The sequence below is a fragment of the Lithobates pipiens genome, unplaced genomic scaffold (assembly GCF_037356315.1).
Source record: "Lithobates pipiens isolate NorthernLeopardFrog02 unplaced genomic scaffold, aLitPip1_a1.2 Scaffold_87, whole genome shotgun sequence".
NCBI lineage: Eukaryota > Metazoa > Chordata > Amphibia > Anura > Ranidae > Lithobates > Lithobates pipiens.
Genome location: NW_027507911.1, coordinates 464,774 through 484,349, shown reverse-complemented (window position 1 = coordinate 484,349; position 19,576 = coordinate 464,774). Strand labels below are relative to the sequence as shown.

The 19,576-nt window shown below is 44.1% G+C and overlaps 1 protein-coding gene across 2 annotated transcripts in view; it reads left to right on the top strand.

Annotated features, from left to right (window-relative positions):
* The window catches only part of LOC143973622 (cytosolic phospholipase A2 gamma-like), a 204,966-nt gene that overhangs the window by 166,901 nt on the left and 18,489 nt on the right, over nt 1-19,576 (top strand). For both annotated transcript variants that reach the window (XM_077474476.1, XM_077474477.1), the window contains 4 exons: nt 1,370-1,411; nt 13,677-13,718; nt 17,963-18,058; nt 19,263-19,420. In XM_077474476.1, coding sequence (XP_077330602.1) covers nt 1,370-1,411; nt 13,677-13,718; nt 17,963-18,058; nt 19,263-19,420 — 338 coding nt within the window. The remainder of the gene's footprint in view (nt 1-1,369; nt 1,412-13,676; nt 13,719-17,962; nt 18,059-19,262; nt 19,421-19,576) is intronic.

Here is a 19,576-nt window from a genome sequence, read left to right as displayed (position 1 = left end):
TGTGCTTTGGCTTGCCTAGCCACTTTAAGTGCTAAAAGTCACATAATGAGTTGCATCAGTGTGAACTAGAGCTTATAAAGAGCCCCTCAACATAGTGAAGGGCCCCAGGAACAGTGGAAAGGGCCCAAGCCAAGGGGGAAAGGCACTGGGCTCAGAGCAAAAGGCCCGGGACCAATGGAAAGAGCCCTGACACCAATGGAAGGGGCCTGGAGACTGATGGAAAGAGCCCTGACACCAATGAAAGGGCCCCAGGACTGATGGAAAGAGCCCTGGAACCAATGGAAGGGGCCCAGGGACTGATGGAAAGAGCCCTGACACCAATGGAAGGGCCCCAGGACCAATGGAAAGAGCCCTGACACCAATGGAAGGGGCCCAGGGACTGATGGAAAGAGCCCTGACATCAATGGAAGGGCCCCAGGACTGATGGAAAGAGCCCTGACACCAATGGAAGGGCCCTAGGACTGATGGAAAGAGCCCTGGCACCAATGGAAGGGGCCCGGGACTTATGGAAAGAGCCCTGACACCAATGGAAGGGGCCCGGGGACTGATGGAAAGAGCCCTGACACCAATGGAAGGGGCCCAGGGACTGATTGAAAGAGCCCTGACACCAATGGAAGGGGCCCAGGACCAATGGAAAGAGCCCTGACACCAATGGAAGGGGCCCGGGGACTGATGGAAAGAGCCCTGACACCAATGGAAGGGGCCCGGGGACTGATGGAAAGAGCCCTGACACCGGACTGATGGAAAGAGCCCTGACACCAACGGAAGGGGCCCAGGGACTGATGGAAAGAGCCCTGACACCAATGGAAGGGGCCCAGGACTGAAGGAAAGGACCTCAGGAGCAGAAGAAAGGGGTCCTGAAAGTCCTGAAAGTTCTTGTTACGCCTCTGCCAAGAGGTGGATGGAATGGAATGGCAGAGCACCAATAAATGGCAAGTAGCAGATACTGCAAACCAAATCAACTCCAGGATGTATTAAAAAAGGATATTAACCCATTCAGGTCCTGGAATAATTTGAATCTTCACCATCAGATCACATTTTGGCATGCACCAGTGTAAGCAGCTAAAGTTATTTAACCATCTAGAATACAAACACAATTTCCCCCCCCCCATTATTCCCCGACATTGATGAGGACTTTTATTATTTTTAGGTGTCCCCTGATTATATTCTTTATATTAAGACAGATAGATTGAAGAGTTCTAACTAATCGATAAGCTGCCTTAAATGGCATCACTTATATTAGAATGTATGAGATATATATATATATATATATATATATATATATATATATATAGTTGTACTGTGACATATGAATGGAGGCGGAGTCACTCATTCTCTACATGTTCTCTGTGTGTTTCACTTTTTGCAGTGCCAGAGGAGCCAGAAGATATCATTCTTAGAGATCAATCATGTAAGTAATGCTGATGATGAGTCGGTGAATGGAAATAAAATAGTGCGGGCATTTATGTGAATGGAGGTGTGTGGATCTGTCGCGGCTTCTTGTCACAGAGAGATCTCAGCACTGTGCTGACCCGGGGCAGTGATATGGGGGATGGGGCGGAATGCTAGAGCACCAATAAATAATGCAACGCCAAATCAACGCTTTTGTTATGTTAATGGGGTATTAACCCATTCAAGTCCTGGAATAGTTAGAACCTTCACCACCAGACCGGATTTCGATGTTTTGGTAAGCACAGGTTTCTGCGGATAAAGTTATTTCACCATTTAGTATAAGATGATCTTCACACCGTTATTTCTTAGCACATAGCAGGCCTTTGGTTATTTTTAAGCGTACCTTGATTATAGTTTTTTTTTTTTTTTTTTACTATACTACGCAAACAAATGGACAAAGATGTAAAAATATGCCGCTTTCATTGGGGGTGGGTCAGGATGGAGACTGGCGTGAGTGAGTGAGTAGGAGTGTGAGTGTGTCCGAGCTCCTAGCCTCCGCCCTGCGATGTGAGGAACGCAGCCCGCTGGTGGATACAGCTGCTGTTTCCTGGCTCCCTCTAACGTAACTTCGTAATGAACGTTCAACTTGGAGCACACGCTTTCACGATTGCTGCCCAGCACTGACGGAGATCGCCGAAAGAACCTGAGGAGGACTCCGCGGTAGGTTTCGCTACCGCGGGAGCCCGGTCGGAGATCCGGTCGGAGATCCGAGGATAGACGAACGCTTAAAACGCCGCACGAGGACACGCGGAGAGAGCTCTACGACTGCCTCGGACGAGCAAACTTCCAGGTGACATCTGCCAGCCCCGTTGATGAAAGAACCCTGGTCGCAGAGTGGTGAGAAACGCTATATAATCTAGCGGGACGGAAGTTAGAACCTGTGTAGTTGAGACTTGGTTACTTCTGATTGCTGGGAATGTTTGCTTCTCCCCATCTGCTTTGTTTCTGATAATCGCTGGCCGAAGCGTGCTCGCCCCACAAACATAATTAACGTGGGATTCAGGTGTTGTGAGCTTGGTGAATTGGCTGGCCCCCTTCAAGGTTCTCTTGTTAAAAAATTGAGCCTTTTTGCTGGGAGAATTGATTTAGCGATACAAACTGCTATATTACCAACTTCCGCTGGCTTAGTGACTCCTTCACGTGGACTTTACCATGCTTAGTAAAAGAGCGGTAGAAGATATATCCCAGGGAGAGGGGAATCAAAAAACGCGTGCCGTCAAAGAAAAACTAAATCAAGCCTCTGCGGCTTTGAAACTTGAGCGTTATGCACATGTAACTTCCCCAGGTAGGAAAGTCCAACACCATCCACCAAGTCAATCTAAAATGCAGGGGATGGTAGGTGACAGAAGGAGTGCAGGCCGCCCCTCACTGGACCCTGGTACCCCACTGCCGGGAGGTGGGATAGTTGAGCTATCCCAGGAGGACAACAGGACAGCTCAAAAACCCAGGGGGGGTGGGGAACCGACTTTACGAGAGATACTGTTGGCGGTTAATGATTGTAAGAATTCTATTTCTGGGCTGGATAGCCAACTGAGAAATATCCAAAATGAACTGCATGCTATGAGTCAGCTATTAAGCAACACCATCGATAGAATTGACGCCCTAGAGGGAAGATTAAGTACGGTGGAAGACGAATTATCCCCCCTGCAGGAAAAAATAGCTACACTTCAGAAACAAATTGTCGCACAGGCAGCCAAAATTGATGACATGGACAACAAGAACCGCAGGAAGAACGTGCGACTAATTGGCCTGCCAGAGGGAAGCGAGGGGCTTGACCCCGTAATTTTTTTGGAAAATTGGTTCAAGGAATTACTGGGAGATGTCTCCTTCTCTTCGCTTTCTAGCATCGAAAGAGCCCACAGAGTTCCTCTTAGATCTCATCTATCAGAGGGACGCTGCAGGCCAATGATATTGAAATTTGTTAATTATAATGATCGAGCAATTTTGATGCGGAGGGTCAGGGGATTGGGAGACATCTTCTACAAGGAGACTAGGGTGTCATTTTATCCAGATTTTTCACCGGACTTACAGAAACAGAGGGCGGAGTTTATTCCTGTTAAACGCACCCTGAAATCGCATAAGATAATGTATGCCCTATTGTACCCAGCCCGACTCCGAGTGTCTGCTTTGGGCTCAACAATTTTTTTTAACTCCCCGCAAGAGGCCGTGAACTGGCTGGAGGACCATAAGGAGGCCCTTTAATGATACTTAGAGTCGGCCTGTATTAATCCCTTTTTTTTTTTTTTGTTTGTTTTGGTTGTTGGGGGGGGGGGAGGTAGTTTTCTCTGGAGAGGTGGGAAGAGGGGGGTGTGGGGGTTGGGGGGGGGGGCTGCAAGGGGGAATGCAAATTTTTGTATGTGTATTTTTGGAAATAATTTTGCTTATGTACCCATCCTGTTGAAAGATTGTGGAGCTTTAATGCTACAGCTTGTTGCTTGGGTGAGATGGGTAAAACGATATAACAAATTGATTAGGAACTGGGTAAAACACTATGGATTATAGAGCACTGCGATTTCACAAGGTGAATTAATAGTTATATAACTTCACATTAGAAGTATTTAATGAGGAGTTATGGATGAGTCGGGAGGGCGGGGTTTGAGGGAGGGGGAGGAGGAAAAAAGAAGGGAATATATCTCCCCTTTTTTTTTTTTTATGTACTATGAGTAATCGAGCACTATAGGATGATCCACATTGTGTACAAAGATATGGTTATAGGTATGGTGGGAAGGCGGGGGGGGGGTTCTACGAGAGAATATAATTTTATGTAGGTATATTATCGGAAATAATTTTATTTGCAAGCCCATCTCGGTAAAGGAATGGGGAGTTAAATTGTCGCTGTTCGTTGCTTGGGCGAGGTGGGTAAAATGAAATGATATAACAAATTGATTAAAGTTGGGGTATAGTATTATAGATATAGAACACTGCGATGCCATAGGGTGAATAATTAGTTCACACAATTCTACACTAGAAGGGGTTATGAGGTTTTATAGCCGAGTTGGGAGAGTGGGAGTTGGGGGGTGGGGATCTACATATAAGCCTTTTTTTTTTTTTTTGTAGGGTATGATTGGTGCTATGGAGGGATTACGATCCCACCCTATAAGAATTTTGATGGGGGGTGATAAGATCACGTGGGGGGATGGTGAGCTCGGACATTTCTGAATGGGATATGATTATACTGGCTACAATTGAGCCCCCTAAGGGTGGCTCTGATGGGCAGGGTTGGGTGGGGGGTGGGAGGGAGGGGAGTCTTCGAACACACGCTGAGAGTAACGGGGTGGCGTGGAGGGACAGGTTGAGAAGGGGAGTGGCGATGGGGAGAGGAAGCGGTTCCCTCCCCCCTTTCCCCCTCCCCTCCATGGGCATATTAACCACTGGAGCCGATGGGCAGGAGTAATATTATTGGAGTTGATGGGTAGGTGGAATATAACCTCGTGGAACGTGAGGGGCTTGGGAGACCCTAAGAAACAGAGGTCTGTGATGTTAGAGGTGGAAGGAAGGGGACCTGGCTTGCTTTTTTTGCAGGAAACCCATCTAACCCCAATTAAGGCCCCTCTGCTCCATGACCGGAGATTCCAGGCATACTACCACTCCTTTCATTCATCGTATTCCCGAGGCGTGAGTGTGTTAGTAAGGAAGGGCATGGATTTTTTATGTAAAGAGTCCCAGATAGATGGGGAGGGGAGATTTGTTTTCTTGCACTGTCAGGTGGCTGGGCAAGAATGTATCCTAGCTAATATCTATATACCCCCTCCTTTCAAACTAGAGGTTATGGATACATTTCTCATGTTCAGCCTGGGTAAAATGGGTGTTCCATGGATAATTGCTGGTGATTTCAATGAAACTATAGATAAACGCCTAGATAGATTCCCTTGTCCAACCGGGAATAGAACAGGTCCATTACGCAAATTTCTATTGGAATTTGGTCTAAGAGACATCTGGCGCATGCGACACCCCCAGGATAGGCAATATTCCTGTTTTTCTAGTACCCACCAGACGTTATCAAGAATAGATATGGGCTTGGGGAACAATGAGGCAATGGGAGTGGTGGTAGACATAGAATACGGGGTACGGGGGATCTCAGACCATTCCCCTTTGTTTATAACTTTGAACACGGGAGAGTGCGTCCCACTGAGAGAGTGGAGAATAAACCCCGCTTGGCTGGAACTAATCGATAGATCCAACCTTTTAGGGGATCAAATAGGGGAATTTCTCCAGACTAACAGGGGGACAGCGGCATCTGGAATGGTTTGGGATTCCCTAAAAGCCTTTCTTAGAGGAACACTCATACAGAATATTGCAATAACAAAACGGGAATCCCGAGACCAAGAGGGGAAAATTCGAAATGATGTTATTCAGGCTGAGAGAGAGTTTGTGGAGGATCCATCGCCGGGGAAACAACAGATTTGGGAGGACAACCAACAGATATACAAAATGGCACTTCTAAAAAGGGTAGAAAATCAACGTATTTTCCAACGCCAATATTATTTTGGCGAAGGGGAGAAGGTGGGTCGAGCTCTTTCTTTATTGACTCGTACCAATAGTTCCCCCACAGGAATACAGGCAATTAAAACACAGAAGGGTGATCTTGTCTTTAGGCCCTCCGAGATTATGAAGGTACTGGGTGATTACTACAGAACCTTATATAAATCAACCACACAGGGTCGGGAGGGTCTGGCCACTAATTTTTTGCAGCAAACAGATATTCCTGTGCTTTCAGACCAGGATAAATCGAATCTAGATTTACCACTTACTTTGGAAGAATTAAAATGCGCAATGAACAGCATGCCCAATTATAAATCCCTTGGTCCTGATGGCCTTCCAGTGGAAATTTATAAGCGATACAGCGAACAGCTGATGCCGGCACTACTGGAAACGTTAAATTATGCACTAGAGGCGGGGGAACTCCCCGTTCAATGCGTGAGGCTAATATCACCCTAATTCTTAAAGAGGGAAAGGACCAACAAGAGGTCTCGTCATACCGGCCGATATCTTTGCTATGTTCAGATATAAAAATTCTAGCCAAGGCCCTAGCAACCCGGTTAAATAGCTGTATACATAAATTAATACATCCAGATCAGTCCGGGTTCATCCCGGGCAGAACAACTAATACTAATATTAGGAGGGTTTTTCTAAATTTACAAATACCTAGAGATAGCGACAACCCAGGTGCCATATTAGCTTTGGATGCTAATAAGGCTTTTGACAGCCTGGAGTGGGACTACCTCTGGGGCTTATTGGAACGTTTTGGCTTTGGCCCCCAATTTATCCAATGGGTAAAACTACTATACAGGGGACCCAGGGCCAAGATTAAAATGGGGACCCTATTTTCTGAAGTGTTTTATCTAGAAAGGGGTACGAGACAGGGATGCCCGTTGTCTCCCCTCCTGTTCGTGCTAGCTATGGAACCCCTGGCTGTGATGGCGAGATCACGCTCGGACATCCGGGAATTCCGGCGCGGACTGGAGGAGGAGAAGCTGGCTTTGTTTGCTGACGATGTCTTGTTTTTTCTTGACGATGTACGCTTCACTCTGAATAGTGTAGTACGGCTGATGGATGAATTTGGGCAGCAATCAGGCTTGGTCATCAATTGGAGTAAATCAGCCCTTATGCCACTATCGGAGTTTGAAGACCAAATATCGTCTATAACCGAGGGACTAGAAGTGGTAACTAAGCTGAAATATTTGGGTGTTTGGATTCCCAGAGAGATAGACCGGTATGTTGAGGAGAATTTGGTACCATTACTGGCAAAGCTGAAGCAGAAGGTCAATAGCTGGTGTCGCCTTCCCCTGTCGGTAGCGGGGCGGTGTAACTTAGTAAAAATGATTTGGCAGCCACAGATTCTATATATCCTCCACAACTCCCCAGTCTGGATTAACCAGAAATGGTTTAACAGACTGGAGGGATTAATTTGAGAATTAATATGGAAAAAGAGACAGCCTCGGATTCGGCTGCGGACGCTGCAGCTCCCTGTGGAAAAGGGAGGAGTAGCGATGCCACATTTAAGGACATACTTTCTATCAGCCCAGCTCCAGCATTTGACGGGGGCTGGACTGGAAGGGGGTGACTGCCCAAATCATAAATTGATGATTAACAATGCATATCATAGAACTCTAGCTGAAGTCCTGGAGGCTAACTCATTTGCTTGTAAATGCCCCACCAATGCCTTGGCAAGGAAAGGCAGATAGCTAAGCAACTCTTGGCCTATGGGGGGGTAACTGAGTATACCCCCCTATGGAACAACGGAGAACTGGCTGAATTAAATAGTATAGCTCGGTCCCTGGAGTGGGAGAGGAGGGGGATTAGAAGACTGGTGCATCTCTACCAGGGGAACACTATAAAATCTTTTGAAGACCTTCGCCAGGAATTCGGCATCTCCAATAAAACATTTTATATATATTTGCAAGTGAGGCATGGGATACATTCACAGTATGGCACACTTACTATTAAGAGGACAAAGAATCCCCTGTTACAGAGATTTCTCGAGCAAGGACAAAAAAAGGGTCAGATCTCTAGCCTATATACAAAACTCAGAGATAAAGTGTTGAATGGAGAGGGACCGGATAAGAGTAGGAGGGGATGGGAGGAAGACCTGGGACCAATTGGGCAGGAACAATGGGACGAGATCCTAGCACAGGTGAACCTGGTGTCTATCTCCCCATCGCAGCATATGTTCCACAAGTTTTTTCTATATAGGGCATACTACTCCCCAAAAAAATGCGGAGGATAAGTAGAAAGTCTAACGGGGAATGCCCTAGATGTGGAGCACCAGGGGATCTGCTCCATATGGTATGGAAGTGCCCAAAACTATACCGGTACTGGATAGAAATTGTACACAGAATTAATAGGATCTTCAACATTACCTTAGAACCTGAAGCTAGGACTTGTCTATTAGGGATTATGGAAAGGGGTGGAATCTCTGCTGTAACAAAAATATCTATATTAAGATGCCTGTATCAGGCCAGACGCTTAATTGCGATGAACTGGCAAGCAAAGAATCCTCCAAGCATGTATAAATGCCATCAATTCTATAATTTGGTGCGAACGGGCAATGTACATTAGGCAAAATAACCTTAAAAAATTCAAGCTGCTATGGAATCCATGGTTGAGGGACATCGGCTACCCCCTAGATGAGATAGCGGAGGATAGGATCTAGGGCGCACCTATTGGTCTTAGGCCTGGCGCGTCATGGGAGCCTACTGGAAGTTCCCTATTTCTGTTCCTGAATGGATTTGCCACTCCGCTATCGGCTAGCCAAATAGGCTTGACTGGATTTAACAGCGTGTGTTCGAAGAACAGGGTAATGGGGGGGAGGAGGGGATAGGTTTACAGGTGTGTTAGCAACAATAAGAGGGCCAGGTATGGTTACGCCATTGGCGCTAAACTATATCTTTGGAAGCAAAACTTTGCATTCTTTGTTGATATATACACTTTCTTTATGTTTGGAAAATCATGTTTTATCCATGTATGTGTAAATTAAATTTTTTTCTTAATAAAAAATAATATATTAAAAAAAAAAATATGCCGCTTTAGTATAACTAGTTTAAGACATGGGACATACTACATCGTCCATACGTCCAAAAACCATTGTCATAGTACACAGAACATGTGCAGCAACTCTGTTCAGACAGGAGATAGAGAGATACAAAGTAACATTATTTATAAACATTGATCAAACAGGAGATACAGAGATACAAAGTAACATTGTTTATAAACATTGATCAGACAGGAGATGAAGAGATGCAAAGTAACATTGTTTATAAACATTGATCAGACATTTTACCTTATTCCTCTTTTAAGGTATTATGTTGATGTTTTTAGGTTTCTCTCTTTGCCATTCATAGTTAAACTGTTCTTTTTGTCTTGCTTGTCCATTCATGCAGTGCCTGTTCATAGTCCAGATATATCTTAATATTATATACAGAAGATCAAATGAGGGAGATGAAGGGGTCAAACTGTTGATACCACATCCCAAATGTATATACAAAGAAAAAAGGGGGGGGGGGGGCTAAAGAGGTAACAAACATCGGGACTTTAACGGTATCGAGCATATAAGGGTCAAAATATCAGTAGTAAAACTGAAGACATATTTTAGAACTTTTATTACAAAAATATAAAAAATATACACAAATAACAAAGGTACATCCAAACAACAGGATATATAAATGATCCAAACTGAGTCAAATTAACCTCTACCACTTTCGACATGTTTCACTCAATTAGAGTTTCTTCAGGAGATTGGTGGCACAGTTCTTTTATATACTGTAATAATAAGACACGAATGAAAAACATTCTGTTTAAAATACATAGTAGTTTAACATATTATATGTAGGAATATGAACATGGAAGCAAATGCAAATCAAAACAAAACAAAATAGAAACTGCAAGGACATAAACAGCGTGTGGTCAGGAGTAAGGACAACCAAGTCTCACCTCAAATTGTTAGGAGTCCAAAAATTGGAAAAATAATGATCATAAAACAAAGTGATGAGAAAAAATGGAGAACAGCCCCATACGCAGGGGAACAACAGATTAATGATGCTTGCAGAGAGATCTCCCCAAGTATAGAAATCTAAAGTAATCAGAAGGTATATATGCATAAGTACCTCAAAACATAGAAGCCAAGCAAGACAACAAGATGCCTCAATGGAGAGGGTATTACCTCTAAGTGGTTGTTAAAAGACGTAGAATCAATATGGAAAGATCTGGGCTACAGTAGCCAGTAATTAACGTGCCAACAAGACTAGGAGACGTCAGTAATTGACGGCAGACCAAGTGCTGGATCACAAATCTAAATGGGAAATATAGATATAATATATAAATAAATATGAACATAATTTCGTTTCTGGGTAACAGGTAAATTAATGTTCGCCCAAAAGTAATGGTGATGAGAATCAAACTATATATATTACCCCAGCATTGAGAAGATAAAGAGACCTTGGATGAGGGGAACAGTCCGATGCCGTCCCTCACTGGCCGTCTCCGCAGAGAGTAAGGCACCGGGTGCTGCCTTATAAGAGATCTCCCCGACTCGGCGGCATCTGACATCACCGCCGAGTCGCGGGCGGAAGTTCAGCCTCGATGCCAGACCGGAAGTCCGGAGGAATCTTCCGCGCATGCACCTGACGACGCTAATTGCGTCATCGGCGCATAGCGGCCATCTTAGGACATCTGTTGCCCTCATCTTGGACAAGAGGGCGGACGCCACGGAGTAATGGGGATTGGTAAAATCCCAAAACCCCCATTCAGCACCGGGGAACAGAAGTCCAACATCCACCAGAGGGTATGGCAGCAAAGCTTACAAATAGGGCAGACCACAGGGGGTGATGATTGATTGGCAGCGCAACCCGTGGTATGCCCTGGGTGCCCATGCAAGCTTGCAGCTGGGGAACCCATGGAAAAAAAAAGGGGGGACATGTAAATAAAAAATGTATTATTATTAAATAATAAATTATTAAATTTAAATTTATTAAATTATCTTAAGAATAGAACAATCAATTCATTGTAATCTATAGCGTGAGAGTAAATCCTGGTTTCCATCTCTTATGACCACATGCTGAATTAAATATATAATACATAAAGTATTACAGACATAGATATTATAAGTACGCAGATGTGTTACCTAAAATGAAAAAAAGAGAAGAAAGAAAAAGAGAGAGACAAAAAAAAATTGAATTTACCAATTACAAAAAATATTTAAAACTCAGAGCATCATTTAAATTAGGGGCGGTAGTAGCTCTCAAAGTGAAAATCCACTGTGATTCCCTTTGTAGCAAAATACGGTCATTATCACCCCCCCTTTCCCCGGGCGGTATAGATTCAAGTGCGAAAAAGTGCATAAGAGTCTCATTGAAAGCATGGTATAAACCCATATGTTGACTGATAGGTGTTTCCATCTTCTTCACACGCATCCGAGACATGGTCTCGGATGGGGTGGAAGAAGGAACGTTTGGTCTTGCCAATGTAAAAAGCATTACAATCACACATCATAATGTATACTACACCTATCGATTCACAAGTGGCCAAAAAGTTGGGTTTAAAAAATTGGCCATTGGGTAACAAAATGTGTTAAAACGCATAGATAAAATGACAAAAATTGCATTTATGGCAAGGTCTAGTACCAGTTTGTTTGGTACCAGAGATTGCCATTGGGGCATAATGACTCCGTACTAAAGTATCTCTAAGGGATTGGGATCTTCTGAATTTGATTGCAGGGCGATCGCCCAGATGTTTAGATACAGTGAGGTCAGCTTTGAGGCGGTACCAATATTTTATGAAAATATTGCGTACTTGAAGCTGTTGTCCTGAGAAGCGAGTGATTAATCTCATCCCAGTGTCAGACTTAGGTGTCTTATTACCATGGATAAGGATCAGTCCACTTTGTTTTTTGGCTCTAAGGTAAGACCTTTTCAAGCATTTATTGCTATAGCTGCGCTGACGTAAATTTGGAGTTGCTTTGCCTCCTGTTCAAAGTGGACTTCCTCACTGCAATTCCTTTTAAGTCGAAGATACTGACCATACGGTACACTTGCTATCAAAGGTGCTCGATGGGAACTTTTTGCATGTAATAAAGTATTGGCTTCAGACGATTTGCGAAATAAAGCGGAGCCTATACTGCCATCAGAATTGAGGAAAATGTATACACCTAGGAAAGTGAGGTGAGACTGACTTCTTTCCATGGTAAATTTGAGGTTGAAGCAATTTGTTTTTAAACTTTCAAAAAATAACAAAAGATCTTTCTCCGTCCCTATCCAAATAAAAAAAAAACATCATCTATATAGCGTCTCCAGATGGGAATCTGGTCAAAAAATGGCTGAATATTTTCTCGAGAAAGGAGGTGCCGCTCCCACCCCCCCAGATACAGGTTGGCATAAGGGGGGGCACATTTGGTCCCCATAGCCACCCCCTGCATCTGGAGGTAGTGGGAGCCACCAAACAGAAAAATATTGTTGGTTAAAATAAATTGAAGCAAAGTCAAAATTAATGTGTGGTATTCCAATGCGCCATCGCCGCCCTTGGAAATAAAGCCCTCCACAACTCGAACACCCAGCCCATGGTGGATGGAGTTGCAGAGGGCCTCAACACCGAGGGCAACGAGCCAAGCCCCTTCAGGAATTGAAATCCCATCCAGCACCCTCAACAAATCGAGATTATCCTGCAGGCAGTAAGCTAGTCGTTGAGCGCCACACATTCATTTTGACTTTGCTTCAATTTATTTTAACCAACAATATTTTTCTGTTTGGTGGCTCCCACTACCTTCAGATGCAGAGGGTGGCTATAGGGACCAAAGGTGAGAAAATAATAAATCTGAGGATCATTTAAGGCAGATATTTCATCTTAAAATTTTGCCTTCTCAGTTTCCTCCCAACCTGGCAGATTGATATAGAGGACGAGGCCGGAACTTTAGTTTAATGGTCGGGGGCGTGGAACGGAGGATTACTCCGCCTCCTCACTAAAATTACTAAGCAGCCCATTCTCTGTCCTTGGCCCCTGTCGGCCCCTGTCGGCCCCTGTTGCTGAACTGATAGGGGCCCGGGGAACTTTTATTCAATAGCTGGATACCACAGTCCTTGAGATTACTGTGCGTATGTCCACACATATTTTAATTGTCTCCTCTCTGCCATGGGGCCCTATGCTGAACTGATGGTGGGGTCTCAGTACAGGAAGGCCAGGTCTAACCCCCCCTACCCCCATTGACAGCCCTGTTTGTGATCACTGAAAAACAAAGGCAGTGGGCCACCTTCAGATAGAGCTCAGTAATTACAGGAACCTGATAGACAAATATGCTGACAGAGATTTGTACATTCACAGGTAGAGTGATCATTTAAATCTAATAAAAAAAAAAAGCCATGCCCCGGGTGTAAGCATTATGTTTGGAGACATGATCTGTCATCACAGCTACATTCCATATACAGATCTCAGTTCATATTTTATATAATGTATCGTTTTTTTCCATCATGTTGAATAAATCTTCTGATGGGCCTGAACTGCCACCATATTTTATGAAGCATTTAGTATTGTAATCATTATGATGGGCACACCATCTACTAAGCACGAGGGACACCTTCCATCATTACAGGTTACAATGTAGCAGTCTATAACATGACATCATCTTTCATCTCCATTCAATCAGAAAAAAGTGGTCTGCAAAAAAAACAGTCTGATGTTCTTCTGTACATGTCATGTTTGGGATGATATTGATAACATCTTGTTTTACTTCATTATAGACACTGTAGAAATTCGTAAATCCTGGTCTGAAACTATTCAAGGTATGTAAGGCGGGGGGGTCCAGTTTATAGGATGGAGTGATGCTGATATTATCTTGTTCTATCTAGAAATGGAACATACCTTGTTCTCCTCTTAAATTGTAGGAGGATCTACCAGAACACCCAGATTCTTCTCCACCATTGACTCCCCAGCTGCTCTCTTTCTAAAATGTATGATTAAAAAGTCTATGGGGTTGACTTACTAAAGGCAAATAGACTGTGAACTTTGCAAAGCAAGTGCCATTGCTCCAGAGCTTAGTAAATGAGGTAAAGCTTCACTTTGCAAAGAGTACCCAATTACAGATAGCCGAGATCGAACACAGGAAGCAAACAGGAGACCTTCTCATGCCATAAGTGCTGGTAGAGATGATGGGTCCTAAAGTCCTTCTCCTGCCATAAGTGCTGGTAGAGATGATGGGTCCTAAAGACCTTCTCCTGCCATAAGTGCTGGTGGAGAGGCAAACAGATTGTGCACTTTGCAAAGTGCAGTTGCTCCAGAGCTTAGTAAATGAGCAAAAGCTCCACTGACTTTCATCATCCAATCACGTGCAAGTAAAAAATGTTTTTTTTTTTTTTTTTTCCTTGCACGTGATTGGATGATGAAAGTCAGCAGAGCTTTTGCTCATTTACTAAGCTCTGGAGCAACTGCACTTTGCAAAGTGCACAATCAATTTGCCTTTAGTAAATCAACCCCTATGGAACCAACAGCAGGAGAAGGGCTCTAGGACCCAGAATCTCTATCAGACCTTATGGTAGGAGAAGGACTTGAGGACCCAAACTTTCTACCAGCATGTCACATGGGCCTACATAAGGAAGTCTGTTAGTGGCTGCAGTTGCTGGTTGATCTTCGGGCCCTTCAGTGCATTATCTCCATAATATTCCAGTTTCCGTGTCTCCTGTTACCGACCCAGCTTGTCCTTGACCTGTCTTCTATTTGCTTCATGTGTTTGATTTTGGATATCCACCCGACCACGCGTGCTCTGAAATCCATCTGGCTTTTGACTTTGGCTATCTATCTGACCACATCTGCTCTGCTACCCACCCAACTCATGACCTAGGCTTCCTGCTGACCACTCTCCAATCTTAGCATTATCCAAATTCTACAACACCCCTCATGGGTTCCACCTGTCAGCTGATTCTACGCCAGCACATTAGCTGTACTCTGGAACCCCCCTGAGGGTGAAAGCAGGAGAGTTCAGGCCCAAAGTAGCACTGGTCACCTGCTTGACTGTGTGCAGGTGGTTCCAGAGTACAGCTGATGTCCTGGCGTAGAATCAGCAGACAGGTGGTGCCCGTAAGGTGTTGCAGGACTCGGCTGAGAATAGAGAGTGGCCAGCAGCAGAGCTGGACTTACCATTGGGCTTGACTGGGCTCAAGCCCATGGGCCCCGCCCAATAGGGGGCCCCGCAGGCCCCCCTGAGATACACAGCCGAGTGTACTCGGCTTGGCTCCGCTCATAGTCACGCCCTATGATGGACATAACACAGGGACTGAGCGTGACTGTGAGCCAAGTCGAGTAGACTCGGGACTGTGAGAGGAGGCTGAGAGCCTCTGCTGAGAGGACCTGAGAGCTGAGTATCTTGGCGGCACCATTTTTAAACTTCAAGGCTGTAAATGGATGGGCAAGGCTGCAGATGGACACTGATTGGGCTGCATTGATGGGCATTTAAATATAAGTTTTTCATCTTAAACTTCCCTCCTAAAAGTTTTTTTCCTTAAAATTCCCTCCTAAATTTGGGGTGCGTGTTATACGTCGATAAATACGGTAATGTATAGAAGGTAGGGCCCAAAAGTGACTCAAGCCCAGGGGCCCCCACCACCCTAAGTCCTGCCCTGGCCAGCAGGAAGCCTAGGTCATGATGCAGGTAGGTAGCAGAGCAAACGTGGTCAGGTCACTAGCCGAGGTCAAAAGCCAGGTGGATTTTAGAGCAGACATGACCAGGTGGATAGCCGAGATCGAACACAGGAAGCAAACCGGAGACCTTCTCCTGCCATAAGTGCTGGTAGAGATGCTGGGTCCTAAAGTCCTTCTCCTGCCATAAGTGCTGGTGGAGACACTGGTTCCTAGAGCCCTTCTCCTGCTGTTCGTTCCCTGACACTTTGATCCATGAGAACACCCAGATACTTCTCCATCATTGACTTGCCCAGCTGTTGTTCTCCTAGAATGTATGCATATTAGGTATATGATCTACCAGAACACCCTGATTATTCTCCACCATTGACACCTTCAACTGCTCTCCCTCTAAAAATGTATGTTTAATACATCTATTACCTACAAGTTTAGCACTACCACCAAAGGAGCCACTGATGAATGTTTGATTCTTCACCCTGCCTCTCAACCCCAAGAATGGCTTCAACCCCGCTGGCACACCTGCTTGGTAATATTAGTGTGAGACCCGGCAATAGAGAAAAACACAGTAATGACAATCCATAACATATATTTACCATAGCCCTGCATCCTGTCCCTTCACTAGCTGTAATAACAATAGCGACTCACACATAATATTAATTAACCACTCAGGAAGTTTACTAAAGTGGTTATTAAACACAATGAACAATGGGTCTAAATACAAACAATAAAGGACAGTTGGCGACAATTGGCATGGAATATGAAAACTGTGGATTCAAAAAACACTGTAGTGAGTATACGTAGACAGGTGTACAGTGGGACAAGTGTTCAATATTCTCCAAGACCTTTATTAAAAACTTTCCCACTGAAGCTTCAATACACACACCAAATCCTAATATGATGTTTCTCACATTCAATAATACAGTGCAATATATAACCTGTACTCAAGCGCTCCCCCTAGGTTGTAATTCAATGTTCACATTACAAAGTAGAACCGTGATGCTTTGGAAAAGATGATAAAAGTTCCTTGACTCCGGATATCTTCAGCTAGCCTGTAGTGTAAACTGCAGTATTTGTAATCCAACGGGGAAACAGAGAGAAAGCAAACTGTAGAATAAATGATTGATTGATAAACGTGTAACTCAAGAAATATGGCACTTGTAACTTCCTCATTATGTTTGAGTGTAATACAATACTGACTTTACAACACAGGGAATAACAAACCCCAGGGTTCAGCTGTATGTGGCCTGTGAATGAATAAATAGAATCACCTTTGTGGGACTACAAGTCTCACCAGCAGTCTGTAAATAACTCAAACAGCAAACACTGCACCTTTACTGAAATGGGCAGGTGCCTTCTCACCACAATAGACTCAGAGGCTTGTGAGGCTCTGTCCGGACTCCCCCCCTTGATGTCTTAGTCTGATGAAAATATGGCGCCGCCGCGCTGTACCGCTCCTCCGGATGGCTGAGATGCAGGAAACTTCCAGATGTCCTGGCGTGGCACACCGATCCGCTTGCTGAGCTGGCAGGGCAGTACTCTGAAGTCTCTCAGAGGCTGATGATCCTGCTCTGCGCCTTGTAGGCTGCAGCCTTCTGGTCACACACACACAGACCTCCCTGCTGGTTGTTGAATGGCGTCCCAAGTGGCCAAAAGATGGCCACACTGTTCCTTTTATCTGTTTACCCAGAAGGCTGTTCTGGGACTTGGCATTGTGGGTCCAGTAGTTCCCAAACTGAGTTAATAACATGAGTCACTTCCTCATCAAACTATATATCCCACAATGCATAACTGTTTGCCTCATAAATGTAAGAAAAATCCTGATAAAGTTTCACTAGAGGGAGCCAAACCCTTACTTAAGCCTTAATCTCTAGGCTTACCTGTAGGTCCAAGAAATATCTCCTAAACTGTGCAAACCGTGTATTTGCCGAAAGACAGACACCGCTGTCTACGCGATGTGCCACGAGTGGCGGCTCTCGTGCGCATGCGCGGGAGCGACGTCATCGCGGCTTCGCCGAATGACAGCGGCGGACCAGCGTGACCCACCGAGAAGATGGATGCGCCGGACTAAAGGGGACAGCGGTGACTTCGCTGGCTCCTGTGTCAGGTAAGTGACACATAATGGACTACGATGCGATGCGATGCGATGCGATGCATAGTAGTCCATTATGCTTTACCTTTGCAGGGAATGAAAGAGGAAGTAAACCCATCAGGGTTACATTACACTACACACCAAGGAGACTGGGAAGATCCTCTGGGGTGTAGAAGCCACCTGCCCAGGAACCAGATCATTGACATGAGTGTCAATACTGTGAGATAGCAATACACATTAATATTGCAAACATTTAGTGTTGTCTGACACTGGTTGTTTCAAGAAAATGTTTTTGTTTTTCCCTAGATTACTACAAAAGTGCTAAAGCGCTAAAGAACATCGCATCTTGTTTTGCACAGTGGAAATGGGGAACGACAAACAATTTCCTCTATCAATGCAAAAGTGAGCACATGTTTGACATTGTAACAAAGAAACCTTCCATGAATCAGAAACTGCTTATTTATCACCAGAAGATATGATTCATAATTCTAGATGGTGTATTGACCCTCCTCCCTCAACCTTCCAGTCTCCAACTGCAGTAAGGTCAGAAGGCTGCATGGCGGCTAAGTGGTTAGCACTCCTGCCTGGCAGCAATGGAGTTGTCGGATTAAATTCCAACCATGTGTCAGGAAAGACATCTGCGAAGTGCAGCTGAGGTCTCCAGGCGCATACCTGTGCACATGCGCCAATCCAGAACAACCAGAACAAGCACAAATGTCTCAGTAGACGCGCACGTTTGTGAGTGTGCGCGCACCTGTTGCCAGAACGGCCGCCAGTTAGCCTAGTTAAACGGAGTTTCAGCGATGTACTGGTTGCTGCTTGGTCTACAGCAGGGGTCTCAAACATGGCGGCCCTCCAGCTGTTGCAAAACTACAAGTCCCATCATGCCTCTGCCTGTGGGAGTCATGCTTAAAACTGTCAGCCTTGCAATGCCTCATGGGACTTGTAGTTTCGCAACAACAAAAAAAAATACAGCTTCAAAAAACTTGCATTGTATTTGTACTTTCCTGGCATTTTAGGGCTTCAAGAAATGAGATTGGCTGTCAGCACATCAGGATTGATCAATTTCATATATATATTATATATGTATATATATATATATATATATATTTTGATATATAATAAAATCAAATGTATTCATGCATGTAGGCCAAAATATATTTCTTTCATAAAAATAAAAAATCTGTGTATATTATTAAGTCTGTGTGAAATTTATAGAGTCTACAACTATGGTATGTGTATATATATATATGTACCATAGTACCATAGTTGTAGACTCTATAACTTTCACACAGACTTAATAATATACACAGATTTTTTATTTTTATGAAAGAAATATATTTTGGCCTACATGCATGAATACATTTGATTTTATTGGATATGTTTTATGACAGAATGTAGAAAATGTTTTTTTTTTTTTCATTTTTTGTTCTTTTTCATTTATGTAGCAAAAAGTTAAAGTAGCACAGTGCTGAATAGCAAAAAAAAAAAAAAAAAAAGGCCTGGTCATGAAGGGGATAAAATTTTCTGGGGGGGGTCAAGTGGTTAAATTATTTGACTTTACTTTGTGTGTGCTGTAATTATTTTCATTGATTTTATTTCCCAGATAAAATCCCAGAAACCTGCGACCTCTTTTATAAAAAGAAGATCAGTCTGATCGACGCCGGGTTGGAAATTAATTCTCCGTACCCGTTGGTGTTGCCTCCTCATCGCAAAGTGGATCTGATTTTGTCTTTTGACTTCAGTCAAGGAGATCCGTTCCAGGTAACCACATTTTATGTTCATTTCGCTGCAACTTGACTGAGAGTAAACATAAGTGATGAAACGATCAGCGAATGAGCCGAACTGCCCCGGGTTTGATTCAATCGTCGTTCGGCAAAGTTCATAGCAGTTTGGAGGCAGAACCCAAAACCCCCAAGG